At 47.4% G+C, this 15,049-nt stretch overlaps 1 protein-coding gene and 2 long non-coding RNA genes across 5 annotated transcripts in view; 1 reads left to right on the top strand and 2 right to left on the bottom strand.

Moving 5' to 3' along the window:
* Positions 1-996: 996 nt before the first annotated feature.
* LOC310710778 lies at positions 997-13,108 on the bottom strand. The gene is made up of 2 exons (XR_014528235.1): positions 11,900-13,108; positions 997-1,192 (listed from the first exon to the last, which is right to left on the bottom strand). It is a non-coding gene; the product is annotated as an uncharacterized lncRNA (long non-coding RNA).
* Positions 4,214-11,292, bottom strand: LOC310710785. Its single transcript, XR_014528244.1, has 2 exons — positions 10,772-11,292; positions 4,214-4,465 (listed from the first exon to the last, which is right to left on the bottom strand). It is a non-coding gene; the product is annotated as an uncharacterized lncRNA (long non-coding RNA).
* TFAP2E (transcription factor AP-2 epsilon) overlaps positions 7,948-15,049 on the top strand; it is a 72,909-nt gene continuing 65,807 nt past the window's right edge. Inside the window, exon 1 of one of the 3 annotated variants that reach the window (XM_083511844.1) lies at positions 7,948-9,141. In XM_083511844.1, the coding sequence (XP_083367970.1) occupies positions 9,094-9,141 (48 nt within the window). In that variant the 5' untranslated portion in view covers positions 7,948-9,093. Of the gene's footprint in view, positions 9,142-13,218; positions 13,390-15,049 lie in introns of those variants that run through there. The other 2 variants (XM_083511846.1, XM_083511843.1) reach the window with 2 other exon arrangements.

Here is a 15,049-nt window from a genome sequence, read left to right as displayed (position 1 = left end):
TTTGACTACCCCTGGAGGCGCACTCTATTGTCTCTTGAGACAGATGGATTCCAACAAATGGTTCAGTTGACTTCTCTGCCTTTAAGCTCTTCCTCAAGCTGGTGGATGCAGTATCACAGTGCCAGGTGCACTGGTACAACCTGGCAAAGAGCATCCTTGTTCCATAATCTTTGCCTGGAGGAGAAGAGCCATAGCTCAGGGATTAAGCACCTGCTTTGCATTTGGAACATCCCAGGTTTGAGATCCGGCTTTAAAGGATGGGATCACCTTCGCTAGGAGAGCTTCTGCCTGTCAGAATAGACAATGCAGCTGGGCGGACCAGCGGAATGGCTTTATAAAGCAGCTTTTATTTTGTTCCTAAAGAAGATTATACATGAATAACCAGCTCAAGGTGTATCTTTACTACATACCTGTTCCCATATCACTTCCTGCTCATGAGAACAGTGCTGCACACAGTCATGCCTATAATAACCTTTTTAGGCTGCCTTCTTTTCTAGGCATGCAATGTAATTTCATTTATGGGAAGGAACAACCTCTGAATCAGTTTAATGTGTAAGGCGGTGTATCGCCCTGGGGGCAGAACTGGAAAACAATTCAAGAGGCAACAAAGGCTGCTATTGCCCAGGCAAATTCCCAGCCCTACAGGAAGCCTTGGCCATCCTTTAAAGGACAACTATGGCAAGCTTGGGTGATGGAGTCATTCCACTACTTGGTAACCCTTTACTGTCCAGAACAGGGGTGAGAAGCCTGGGGATCCCAGTGGGCGCACAAGTTCCACATCCCTGCTTTACATTTTTCCTGTCTCGGACTGTCTTCTTTTGCCCCCCACTATGTGTCCATCTCACCGCCACAATATCAGTCAACTTTGTGGCTATAGACATTTCTGGGACTAAAGGCATTTCTCATTGACAGTATAATTCTTCTGCATCTTATTTTCTTGTTCTCTTGGGCAAGTCACCCTGGTGCTATTATCAGAGATGAGTATTTCACATGAAGTATTTTCACATGAGTAGGACAGTACTTTAATAATGAGGAGGAATAGAAAGAGCAGAGTGAGAGCAAGTAGATTAAGGAAACTTAACAGTGAAATCCAAACCAGGTCTGCTCAGAAGCAGGGATAGATGAATCTGTCAGTCTGTGGTTCTCTCATTTCTCCAGTCTTAAATTCATTTTTCCACATTTCTGCAGCAATCTGCATTAAGAAGGGGAAAAAACCTTTTTACAATTTGTGTGCATTTCTTCTAATAAGCACATTTTTGTATTTTGACAAATACACACATTTTTGTAAGCCATGCCTGCTAATATACCGTAATGCATTTATATCCACACTTTACCCTAATGTATGCATTTTTGCACACATTGCAAAATTTGGAAACACAGCTCTCCAGTCAAGCAAAGTGCCAATTTCAAAGGAAATTGTTTTTGGAAAGTGCAAATTTGATATGTTTGCCTTTAACTGTGAACTGAATCGAATTTCCCCCATACCCCCTATTTGGAAGTAAGTCTTGTTGAATTCTGTGGTGCTTAGTCCCAGGTAAGGGGGAGGGGGAGAGAAAGAGAGAGAGGGGGGGGGGGAAAAGAGAGAGAGAGAGAGAGAGAGAGAGAGAAAAGCTTTACTCTGAATAGTTGTTGCATTGTGCTGATGGGCAGTAAATAGAGAAAGAAAACACAGGGTACTTCTTAGGGTGTGCCACTAGGGGTCACTCTTATGTTAAAAAAGGGCTTGCCCTCCCTGAGGAAACAGGAATTTTTCCTCTCAAGTTCTGCTTGAGTCCCTAGAGTCACTCCTGAGATTTTTCTTACCCAGCTGTACATGATGTAAATGGGCAACCTGGCTGCTCATATACTCAAGCTGGGATCTATGGATAAAGGTTGGTATACTACTACTAATAATAAATTGAATTACATTAAAAAAAAATTTAAAATGTCCAGTAGCACCTTGGCTTCTTCAGATACACTGAAACAGAAGTAACCAGACCCTTATATATAGTGGGAGGGTGGGGTGGGTTTTCCCCCCAGAAGGGTAGTAGGAGATGGGTGGTTGACTCAATGAGTATGGTAAACCTGTAGACGACTGTTAACGACTGCAATTAGTCCTACAGGAAAAAGCAAGGTATATTATGCAGATGACCAAAAATAGCTTTAGCATGTGTAATGAGACAAGAATCCAATATCTCTATTCAGACCAAGTCTCTCCATAGTTTTCAGTTTAGTAATAAGTTGTAATTCAGCAACTTCTCTTTCAAGTCTATTTCTGAAATTCTTTTGAAATAAGACAGCTGCTTTGAGATCCTGTACTGAATGTCCTGGGAGACCGAAGTGTTCTCCTGCTGGCTTCTCTGTCTTATGATTCCTGAGGTCAGATTTATGTCCATTTATCCTTCGGCATAGGATTTGGCCTGTTTGTCTAATATAGAGAGCTGAATAATAATAATAATAATAATAATAATAATAATAATAATAATAATAATAATGATGATGATGATGATGATGATGATGTTATAGAAAGCTGACACGTTTCACCAAAATCAGTACCTCCAATTCCATTCCGGACAGGCTGTGCAGAGCTTCTGCCTGAAGCTTCTTATAGCTCAGTCGGTGGAGCCTGATGCTCTTAATCTCAGGGTTGTGGGTTTGAGCCCCACGTTGGGTAAAAGATTCCTGCACTGCAGGCAGTTGGACTCGGGCTGCTCCTTCCCAACTCTATGATTCAGTGATTCAAAGCAACGGTCCACCTGAGGCTGCTGTCTGATTCTCTGTAAAGCAGCTTACATGTTTACATGGACACATGCCATAATAAAAACTGGTATGGTTTTCACATGGGAAACTGCACAAGCCTTCCCAGCCACCCAGCTACATTTATGAACACAGCCAGGAGAAGGGGGGTGGACATCATGGCTGAGGTGGCAAAGCATTAACCCCTTTTAACACAAGACTGCCATGGACACAGTTGCTATGGCAGATGCACTGTGGGTTGTCACAGACTCATTGGCAGAGGAAGCGGGTGCGGTTGGTGCGGTCTGCCCCAGGTGTCATCGGGGGGGGGGGTTGACATCGGCCCCCTGGCCCCCTGGGATGCTAGCCCAGCCCCCACAAGTGGCTAGCCCCGCCTCCGGGTGCACAGCATGTGTGCCGCTTCAGGTGCCGCAGCAGCTAGCTCCGCCTCTGCACAGACTACATGGGAAGGATTTGCTCAGTGTTGGGCATTTGGAAGATGTGCTATACAGTGGTACCTCAGGTTACATATGCTTCAGGTTACATACGCTTCAGGTTACAGACTCCGCTAACCCAGAAATAGTACCTTGGGTTAAGAACTTTACTTCAGGGTGAGAACAGAAATCGTGTGGCGGCAGCACGGCAGCAGTGGAAGGCCCCATTAGCTAAAGTGGTGCTTTAGGTTAAGAACAGTTTCAGGGTAAGAACGGACCTCCAGAACAAATTAAGTACTTAACCCAAGGTACCACTGTATAAGCATACACAACAAATACCCAGTCCTGTCTCCTATTAGAAATATATGACTGGGCCATCCCCAAGAATGTTTGTTAAGAGTATATTTACTCTTACTCCTTAGGCCAAAAGGCTCCAAGAATGGCTTGCATGCAATTACAGTGGTACCTCGGGTTACATACGCTTCAGGTTACATATGCTTCAGGTTACAGACTCCGCTAACCCAGAAATATTACCTCAGGTTAAGAACTTTGCTTCAGGATGAGAACAGAAATCATGCTCCGGTGGCGCAGCAGCATTAGCTAAATAAAGTGGTGCTTCAGGTTAAGAACAGTTTCAGGTTGGGATCATCCTGCTTCTCATCTTTTCCACTGCTTAAGCTTGCTAACCTGCTAATATGTTTTGTAATACTGTATTCAGATGGAACACAACAATTGCTTTGCTGGTGCAGACCAAAGATCCTTCTAGTCCAATACTGAGTTCCTGTCAGCAAGCAGTCTCTGTCAACTTACAAGTAGGACATGAAGTCGAGCGTCTCCACCCCCATCATTCTGCCCAGACACTGAGGTCCAGCTTTGAGGGCCTTCTGGCGGTTCCCTCACTGCGAGAAGCAAAGTTACAGGGAACCAGGCAGAGGGCCTTCTCGGTAGTGGCACCCACTCTGTGGAACGCCCTCCCATCAGATGTCAAGGAAATAAGCAACTTTCTGACTTTTGGAAGACATTTGAAGGCAGCCCTGTTTAGGGAAGTTTTTTATGTTTGATGATTTATTGTATTTTTAACATTTTATTGGAAGCCTCCCAGAGTGGCTGAGGAAACCCAGCCAGATGGGCAGAGTATAAATAATAAATGATGATGATGATGATGACGACGACGACTTCCTCCTGTTGTTCATCCCAGTTCAGCGATATCCTCCCCCTGTATATGGAAGATCCATTGCAAGTGGGGGCAGTTGTGACAAATCAGGATGAGCAGAGAACGGTATTAGCTTTTGTTCCTTCTCATGGTCCACCTCTGCCTTTTTAAACAAAACAAACCACATCGCTGCATCTCTGCAGCCTTTCTTTCCCCACAGAGTTGCCCCCCCCCCCGCATTGTTCTGACTCTTTCCCTGTAAAAAGAGAATTGGAATCATACACAGACTACTAGATGAGCAATGGGCTTTAAGAATTAGGTGGAAAATCCCTACAAAATATAGCATGTCTGATCCAATTTTAGCAAATGAAACAGATCTGGTGGAAAACAAATGCAATCCCACAGAACTTTCGGCACTGTGTCCTTGAAATTCATTTTGGGTTGTCTTTGTTAGAGACAGAGCAGGAACTGGGGAGGGAGGGAGGGAGGGAGGAATAGCTCCTCTGGTTTCACTTCTACCTTCGCCCCCCCCTTCCCTGCCTCTCCCCCGCCCTGCTTTCATTGCTCCTTTTAATGCCATATTTAATAGAAATAAATTAGAATAAACAGTCAGCCCTCAATGTCTAAAGACAGGTGGCAGAGTAATATTAAAAGAAAGGAATAAAAATTCATTTAATGAGCATTGTTAATTAAACCTGGAATTCAAAGAGGCCTGAGTTGTGGGAATTCAGGGGAAAAATGAAAATGAAGGGAACAATCGCTCCGGGCAGGAAGAGTGGAATGAAATTAAATTTAATGTGGGATTCTGTTTGTTAATGTCTATCACACATCATAGTGTATTACAGTTTAAGCTAAAGTGTTTCCCTGCTCCTAACCCTCTTCACACGCAAATGATCCCCCCTCCCATTTTTCAAGCAAGCAGATTTCTGGAATGAAGTGGACAGGCTACTATAACAGCAGCTCCTGCCCAAAAACAGAAGTCAGAGAGGCCCAGAAAGAGAGGGCTGATCTCTTGACCACACCTGAGTAATTTTTAATGGACCTTGGTTGTGTAGCAAGAGGCACTGTTTGAGGAAGGCTCCCTACTCCTAGTGTTTCAGACCACTTGCAATTATTCCTCAAAAGCATCAGTATTTCTGATCAGCTCAGTTTGACATACCGTTGTTACAAACCAGAGCTGGAGAACCTTTGGTCCTCCAGATGCTATTAGACTTAGACTACAACTCCCATCATCCATGGCCACCAGCCACGCTGGCTGATGGGAGTTGGAGTCCAGCAACAACTGGAGGGCCAAAGATTCTCCCCACATCTGCTGTAGTGTAAAGAGAAGTCCACAAAACATGGTGGATTCTGATGCTGCTGGATTCCAACTCCCGCCACTAGGGATGGTGGAAAATTTTTATTCATATTCTAAGTGGAATGTATCAAATCTGCACTTTCCAAAACAATACGAGAACCAAAACATCTATTGAAAGCTGAACTTATCAGAATTTCAGGGGAAGGGTGCTTTTGGGTAGAATGTGTGTATGTTCCCATTCCACACAAGCATAGAAAACAACCAGGTTCCATATTCAGTATGAAATTCCTGAGAATCTCTGCTTTTGCTCTTTTCTTTTTAAAACCATCTAGTTCTCATGGTTGCAATAATATGCTTGAGAGTGTATGGACAATGCCTGGCTAAATCTCAAAAACCACAGAGTTGATTAATTTTCCGGTGGTCAGCAAGTGGCCTCTGTAGTTCCATCTCCCTTCCTGTAACGAGCAGAAACAGAATAAATAATGCGAACTATGGTTATACAGATTTATCTAATTTGCATAAGGTTGCAGAATTCAGTTTTTCTTGCTGCAGATTATTATTATTTTTAATCCCAATCAGAGTACATGTAGACTTGTAGAGGTAATCTTATAAGAGCCATGCAAATCTTAAAGTGGACTCCTCTTGAAAATCCTTAGAAAATCCTTTTGGTTATACTTTCCTTAATAGGCTTCCAACATCTTCCCGTTGCTCCCCAAACACTTTGGCACGCCAGAGCCTTTTGGTCTGAAAATTAGGATGGGGAGTGAGGTTTGTGGTTTGCTTAATCTCCTCCAATAACACAGTTTTCATCCACAAGCGCAGGGAATTTTGCCACTTCCATTGGAGTCTGTATCCCATGGATACCACTACTACTGTACCACTACCACCGAAGCACAGGCGCAAGATGATAAGGTGGGAGGAAAGGGAACAGGTGAGAATGATGACCAATGGGAAACACCTGGTAAAGATGGCATGCAAACATTGTGATGGAGCTGGGAATCTAACAAATACTTATTATTACTAGTATTATATTTATATTATTGTGCCAATATAGCTTGTGGGGGGGGGTAGCATACAATCCTAGTAGCTGCCTGCATTTGCTATTCCTAGTCTGGTCCATTGAGCTGCCTGGGCACTGTAACAGCCAGCATTTAGCTGGTCATAAGGGGGAGCAAATGTTTGATCTAGCCCCACTCCCAGCTTCTTCCAATCAATGATATTGAAGTTTAGCAACCCATCTTATCTAATTTAGGTCATAGAGAGAGAGAGAAACGGTGTGGCGCAGTTATTAGAGTGTCAGAACAGTGCTGCAACAGACTAGCATTGCCTACATCTCTGGAAGAGACAAGAGTGCTTCTGAGCATACTCACAGTACCTGCCACTGAGGCTCTGCACACATTTACCATTTATTCCACTGCCAGTGCTCTGTTTGATTGCCAGCTACCATCCCTAAGTATTCTTGTAGTTTCTTGACGATTGCTGCTGATGGATCATATACAATAGCCCCTCAGACCAGCTTCTGGCACAGTTAAGATGAGGTGTGTACATTTCTGGCAGCTGTTGCACATGCGCAGATCACAGCTTCACTGAACAGAAATTTGGTGCAGGAAAACAAAGCAAGTACAGTACAGTGGTACCTCTGGTTAAGAACTTAATTCATTTCAGAGGTCCGTTCTTAACCTGAAACTGTTCTTAACCTGAGGTACCACTTTAGCTAATGGGGCCTCCCGCTGCCGCCGTGCGATTTCTGTTCTCATCCTGAAGCAAAGTTCTTAACCCAAGGTACTATTTCTGGGTTAGCGGAGTCTGTAACCTGAAGCGTCTGTAACCCGATGTACCATTGTAGTGTGTATAGGAGCCAACTCCTAGGGTCTGAGGTCACTTCAGCCCCCTCACCATAAAATACTTGAGGGGGCCAGCCCTGGTGGTGCACATCAGATGAAGACAGTCTCTGCTCCCTCTCTGGTGTTTACAGTCAATTGAAAATGCAAGTTGAACTGCTGGTGGTGTGCACATAGCCTGAGTCATCCACAGGTAGCTCAGTTTGTAGAGTGTGAGACTCTTAATCATGAGGTCGTGGGTTTGAGCCCTACATTTTTAGGGATGCAACACTGGGCAAAAGATTCCTTACATTGCAGGGGGTTGGACTAGATGATCCTTGCGTGGTCCCTTCCAACTCTACCATTTATGATTCTGTGTCTGGAATTTGTAGGCGGGGCTAAGAAGTTAGTGGGTGTGTCTTCCGGTCCATTCCCTATTGAGGGCTGTTCTCTAAGCAACCACTATAGCAGAGATGGGGAAGCCACAGGCAGGGAGCGGAGAGCCAAGCCTCTCTAACTTTCAGGACTCTGCGGAGGCCACACCAGCTACAGAACTACATCCCTCCCCAGTCCTGCCTTGCACGCTCCTTGATTCCTTGCTGCAATGTGTCCTTGGAGCGTGTGATACTTCTTGCGCATTTACCCCTGGAGTGTGAACATAACCAGCCTTCTATACAAACATGAAAGGAGCAGAGGGGGAGGCTTTATGTTCGGTGGGTGGGGAGGAACAAAACCTCAGTTAGTTATTTTTATTTATTTACTTGATTTAGGAAGGACAGCTGCCCCCCTTGGCTACGCCCATGGGGCTTTCAACGGCTACCAGCCATGCATAGGGACTCTGCTCTACCTCCACAGCAATGGTTCAGAATACCAGTTGCTGGAAACCACAGAAGGGAAGAGAGGCTCTTGTGTTCGAATCCTGCTTGAGTGGTTCCCACAGGCGACTGTTCAGCCACTGTGAGAACAGGACGCTGGATTGGACGGGCCATAGGCCTGATCCAGCAGCTCTTCTTATACTCTTAGGGAACTCGCATGTCTTGCTCTGCTCGTTTTTGCACAAGGACCCTGGAAGGCACCTAAACCCACCTAAGCCCACCCCCACCCCCAGACATCTACTCCCGGCCTCTTGGCTTCCTCTTGGCTTTGTTGGGGTTTGTTTTCAACTTCCACAGCAGCAGCAGCAGCAGCCCAAGAGAAAGGGTGGTGTAAGTAGATCGAGAAGTCTGCATTGCACGATCGCCACCAAGGCCGACCCGTCTCTCTGCTCCTTGCAGCCAGAAATCTCTCTCGCAAGTGTTGCTCCGAATTTGGGGAGGGGGCGGCTGGCTGGGCTGGAAGAGCAAATATCCCCCCGCAGCACCCAGGAAGAAGGGCTTAAGAAGAAGAGGCCTCCGAGGTGCCAGAGCAGCTGCCGCCCCCTCGGGGTTCCGCGCAGCCTCTTGGACTCTGAGCGTCTTTCGTGGGGGGCTGCTCCGAATCGCCTCCAAGGTGCAACTTTCCTGGCCACTCAGACACACACGCAGAGAGAGAGAGAGGGGGAGAGGGAGAGAGAGAGAGAGAGGCTCGCCTGAATCTCACAGGAGTGGCAAGACGGAAGGAAGGAGGCAGAGGAGAGCTGGGCTTGGGGGTGTCCCGTCTCCAACGCTTTCCGCTTCGCACCTTTGCACCGCAGGGATGCATTGGAAGTCGGGCAACATCAAAGAGGAGCGCTACTACCTGCAGGTAAGCAAGCAGGACGCATCCTGGCTGGGTGCAAAGCCCCCCTTGCCTAGCTCAGCAGCCACGCTAGCTGGACGCGCCAGGCAAGCGCGCCTGCGGCCGGTGCGAGAGGTGAGCGACTTCCTCGAAAATAAGGGGCGCAAAGAATCCGGTGCGCGTGCTTCCTCGGAAGTAAAGCGCCGCTGCACGCAAGTCGGCTTTGTATCCGTGCAAACCTGCAGCAGACGATCGGGGCTGTTAAGACTGGCGGTTTTCGTTCTTTTTGGAGCGGAGCTCTCATTTAACGCTCGCTTTCCTCCCTGGGTTTTCGCTTGGGAGTCAGCTCCGCGTATGTTTGCGGGGGTTATTTCCACGTAAGGATGCCAACGCGCAGGCACGATCCCTCGGGAGTAAATTCCCTTGAGGTCAAACGGACTTACTTCCGAGGAAACAGGCTCGGGTTGCTGCTCCAGATCCTGTACACGATTCCTCGGAAATAAGTCCACTGAGCTCAAGGGGACTTTCTCACAAGTAAGTGGGCATAAGATGAAGGATGGAGGCCCGGTAACCTGCCATGGACTTACTCGAGAGTCACTGGCGCTTAAATTTAAGTGAGCCTAAAGCATCGAGGGAGATATTGAATAGAGTTACAAAAAATGTATTGTATTTATTCGGAATTAATGCAAGTTGCTAAAACAGTGTTTTATTTTTATTTGCCTAATTAAAGTATTTCCATTAAACTAATAAGGCAGCTGGTGTGCGTGGCGCTGTAAGTTGCCCAGGGGTGCCGGGCCAAACTCTCTCCGCTTCAGCCCCGCATCTGTAACATGGGCATCATAATATTTGCAGGGCTAAGGTGGTGAGATGGTGCGCAGGAAGTATTCGGGACGCTGGAGCTGAACCATGGAAATGCTGCAGCTATCAGACGCAAAACGGCGTCCCTTTCAAGGCCTCAATCCAGCACAAGTTAGGCACCAGCTCCCCGGAGGGAACTCAATGGAAGGCATCTAGGGAAGAGCCCACGTCTCCCAGTGAGATCAGTGGAGCTCCTTCAGAAGTCCAGTGCCTTGTCTGGATCCTGCCTTTTACTCTAGAGGAATCCCTTGCACGTCAACTAGGAGCAAGTTCAAGGATGTGAAAGCGAACCGGATGAGGACCCCTGAACTTTACTTTGCCTCCGGCGGTTCTTTTAAGACCTCTTAAGTCTCTTCCTTTTCGATATTTCACCTAAAAGCAACCGACTTCAATCAGGGCAGGATCCGTTGCCTCCTGACGGCCAACAACCATCCAGATCGGTTCCCCACCCCCCACCCCCCGCCCCACGCCCTGGTCATCCGAATTGTGAGTTCCTATGCAAAAAACGTTCCCCCCCCCCGCTGGTTGTCTAGAGGGGTGTCGTTGTTCTTCTCGATATTTAGTGGCCTCGTGACGCTGATTTGCCGGCAGAGCGAACCATTAATAATAATAAAAAGACTATAGATTCTCTGTCGTGGCAGTCATCACCATTAAAGCAATAGCCAAACGGCACATAAAATTTTAAAAAAATAAAAATCGAAAAATATTCCCCATACTGAAAAACCCTGATCGAAATCCTAAAAGAATGCATTGTATTTTTATTTATTATTTTTAGTTTAGTGTTTATTTAAAGTTGTACCTCTGCATTTAGCTTCCTTAAGGCTCCGAAGGCAGCATCGGCTCCTGGAACAAATATGGTTTTGTTTGTTTATTGCCGTTTCTTATCATTATTGGCCACGATCCAGCCAAAGTCCGGCTTCCTTTCCCCCATCCTGATCCTATCTTTGCTTACTTGGAAATAATTCCCTCCCGTGCTGAGTGCGTCCCAGTCCCAGGTAAGTATGCCTAAAATTGCAGCCTTTGAACCCCGTTGGTTTGCAGGCACGTGCTTAAAATTCTCCGGGCGAAATTCATGGGGCCTGGTGCCTGATCCTAGCCTCGTGCACCAAAGCGAAAATCCCTGGGGGCTTCCACCTTTTCTAAGCAAGTTTGCTGAGCATTGCACCTTAGCTAGGAGTGTCTCTAAATTTGACTGGAGCCGGTGGTGGTGGTGGTTATTTCTTCTCCCCTCCCCCCTTGAAGGCTCTCCCCCTGTCTCCCCCTCCCTTCCCCTGCACCTGCCCCTTTCTCTCCCCCGCCTACCCCCCTAGCCCAAATAAAAGGAACCAGCTGTAAGAAATGCCACGCGACCATGTCCTAAGGCTTCGCAGTGATTTATTGAAACGGTCTCTAAGAGATTCAGAAGCCACATCAAATGAATGAAGCCCACTTTAAGTGGCGGGAGTGGCACTGGCAGAGGAAGAAGCGGGGAGGGTGTGTATTATGTTCCTGCTGCGGGAGCCGCTTGCTGTGTTTTTCTGTTTCTTTTTCCCGCCTCCCCCCTTTTAAAGATACAAATAGGTCTCTCCACTGAGTATGCGTGGGCGCAATTCAATCCATAGTGAAGCACGGGTTCAGCCCGATCCTGTACATGATTGCCAGGAAGTCGATATTAGATTATGCGCCTGCGGCCCCAGGGATATTCATTCATTCTCTCTCTCTCTCTCTCTCTCTCTCTCTCTCTCACACACACACACACACACAGAGAGAGAGAGAGAGAGAGAGAGAGAGAGAGAGAGAGATGATTTTTTGCAAACCGCTTGGGTCTCCCCCCACAAATAAGCGGTATATAAGTAAATCTTATCAAATAAATATATTAATCACCTTTGCAAATAAATAAATAACAGCAACCAAGGAGGAAGTTTCCTTCCCTTTGCACAGGACTTACTTCCAAGAAAGCGCGCAGGCGCTGCAAGGCGACCCCCTTTCGCTCTGCTGCAGTTCCTTCGACGTGCAAAGACTCGCTCGCCTGGACAGCAGAATCTTCCCCGCGCTGTCCTGAGCAGGGCCAGGGCTCTCCCTACCTAGTCAGAAGCAAATCTTCGCATGGGTTCAACCGGAGGCTTACTCCCAAGGAAACCTGTCTCGCCAGCCACCGCTTCTCCCACCACGAAATGGTTGAGATTTCAAAGCGGTCTCCTTGGGATGGATCGTGTCCAGAGAAGTTTTGGAGCGAGCGAGTCTTCGCAGGGACATAAAGAGAACTGCGCGCCCCATTTCCCTTTTCCCTTTTGAAAAGTTGCTGTTCCCTGTCCGGCTTTAGGGCGAGCTAGTCATTGCTCTGTCCACGCTGGTGGCGGAAAACAGATGCTAAAATGCTATCCTTCCAACCCAGCTTGTCTTCGCAGACCTGAATAAAAAGCGAGTATCAGTCCAGTCTTCCTCCTCCAAAGGGGCGACACACGGCCTGGTTATGCTCTCCTCTTTTCCTTTTTGAACTTCCAAATAAACAGTGGCAGTCCTTGCCTTCAGGTATTGTGTCCATTATGACTTTTTAGAGCTTTTGGCAAACCCATCCCTAGATGCCCCGGTTCTTCTTTCTCCGTTCCAGCTGAAAGGGAGGCGGGTGGAGTCGACTTCAGGTCTTTTGGGATTGCTTCCAACTGTCCACAAATCCCGGGGTCCTCTTCACTTCGTTTTTGAAAGAAAGCAAGAGAGAGAGAGAGAGAGAGAGAGAGAGAGAGAGAGAGAGAGAGAGAGAGAGAGGATATTGTAAATCTTGGGGGAAATTTCAGAAAAGGGGTGGGGAAGAAAAGTCCAAAGGGCTGGAACACCGAGGAAAGACTTGCGTTTCAGACCGTCACGTTTGCAGCTTTTTCGTTTAGTGGAAAGAAACGGATGAGTCAACAGCGCCAACTTTTCAGCGTGCTTACCAAGAAGCAAGTCCTGCTATGTTCAATGAGGCTTAGTCCCAGGGTAGTCTGCACATACTTAACCTGAGAAGCTCTGACTTATACAGACGTCTTCCAAGGACTGTTCAGCTATGATAGCTCAATGGAACCTGCAGGTACAGGACCAGTATACCTCTGAATGTCGGAGGCTGCTGGGGCAAAACGACAAGGAAGGCCACGACTTCCCATCACCTCCTTTGTGCACTCACCATATCGCACATTAAAAGCATACATCTCAAAATTATCCTGGGAAATGTAGTTTAAGGGTGCTCTGTGGGGAGCAAACTATAGTTCCCATGATTCTTTGTGAGGGGACAGGGAGGTGCTTCACATGTATGGTGCGCGTGTGCCAGGAACGAGCCGCTCTTGTAACGTCCTTGCTTTTCCACTCAGTGGGTCTTTGGTCTCATCCTGCGAAGGTGGCTTTTGTGGAGAAAGGCTCGTTCGCCTTTCACGGGTGCTCGTACTTTTCAATGCGTGTGTTGAGGTATGTAAAGACTTGGTGCCGAAGGAGACTAACTTTCTGCGCCTCTTGGAGGCACCTATGGGTGCCTGGGCGGCCAGGCAGCAGGGCGTGTGTTGATGGGGAGACTAAACGGAGGGCGAGGTGGATGGACACATCTATCAGCTTATAGATGTGTAGGTAAACAAATTTTGCGCACATCAGAACGGGATCTTGTTGCACGGAAAAGGAGACAGATCGTAGCGAGGGGGGCCTCTGAAGGGCCAGGTCGCCGGGTTGGATATTTGCTCGTATATTTCAGTTTCCTGCTGAATATAGCTTAATGTTGGCTCTCTCCCCCTCGCGCCCCTCTATAATGCCTATAACACGCTCATTCCTACATAGACATACATAGTTTTTCCGGACAGAGGAGACACGTTTGTATCTCTTTGAAGTACATGTGAAGAGGGATCCCATTCACCTTTACTCATTGGTAAGCTCCTCTATCTTCGGTGGTGTTTTACTCAAGAGCGAGTGTGAGCTGGGGCGCTCGCCTCTTGGCCACGCTGTATTAGGCCGGCTGTTAACCAGCGAATTACGCATGCGTTCAGTTCCATACGCAGCGTGTTCGCACGTTACACAGAACACAGGTACAAGCTGTCTCTACCCGTGTGCAGTCGCTTGTGTGAAATTGTACATTTGCACACTTAGCTATAAGGCACACAGACTGTTCATGACACTTCTTGAACGCACCGGTACACAGATTGCGCAGTCCTAAAACGTTAATCGTGAGCGTCCCTCGTGCGGGTGTGTGCGTACAAAAACACGTTTGTATCTAGCTGAAGCGTCATAGATTCTACAGCGGGTGGGATGTCCCCAAGGGTTCTGGGATTCGGGCCCCAGCTGCTCTGTGCGGAGATAATTTCTGCATGCTGCGATACCTCTTTGGTACTTGTGATATTTCAGGCAGACACTCTTAACCAGCGCGCGGGGAAATGCTCTGTTTGCTAGTTGGCCTTTCCCAGGTATTTGCAAGATTGAAAAATGAGCTGGCCAATCATGCCACCTGCAACAGAAGGCGGGGATCTACTGGGACTCCTTCCTGTTTTCTTTTGGTCCTTAAGAAATAATAATCGTGGCCTTCCCCCAGATTTGGCCTCGGGAACTAAGGACGACCTTCGCCAGCGTGGCGGCCTCCAGGTATTTTGGACTACAATTCACACCAGCAGGGTTTATGTGTGGTGGGGCAGGCTTCATATTAAGGGGAGCAGAACCTCAGTTAGTTAAGTATTTTTTTATTGATTTACTTGATTTGGGGAGGGGGTAGCTGCCCCTCTTTCCCCCTTGGCTACGCCCATGCCCATCAGCCCCAGCCAACATCTGGAGGGCGCCCGGCTGGCGAAGGTCGTCCAGGGAACTGCGCTTCCAATGTTATTCTAGCATCGATTTTGTTCTTGCGGTCAGAAATGTAAGCACCGTTTCTTAACTCTCTGGATGGGCAGCTTTTCAAAACAACCTGCCTTTGTATATATGACAAACACAGGGACAAGATCCGGACTCAATGAAGAGAATTCTTAAGGCTGCAATCCAGCGCACACTCACTGGGGAGCAAGTGCCACTGAATTCAATGGGACTTCCTTCTGAGTGAAGACGTTGCACTGTAAGGGTGCCGTCCTGCGGGCACAGATTCCAGAGGCAAACCCTA

This window comes from Podarcis liolepis (genome assembly GCF_965112155.1).
Source record: "Podarcis liolepis genome assembly, chromosome: 7".
NCBI classification, from domain to species: Eukaryota; Metazoa; Chordata; class Lepidosauria; order Squamata; family Lacertidae; genus Podarcis; species Podarcis liolepis.
Note: the sequence above shows the minus strand (reverse complement) of the source record. Positions and strands in the feature narration are given on the sequence as shown.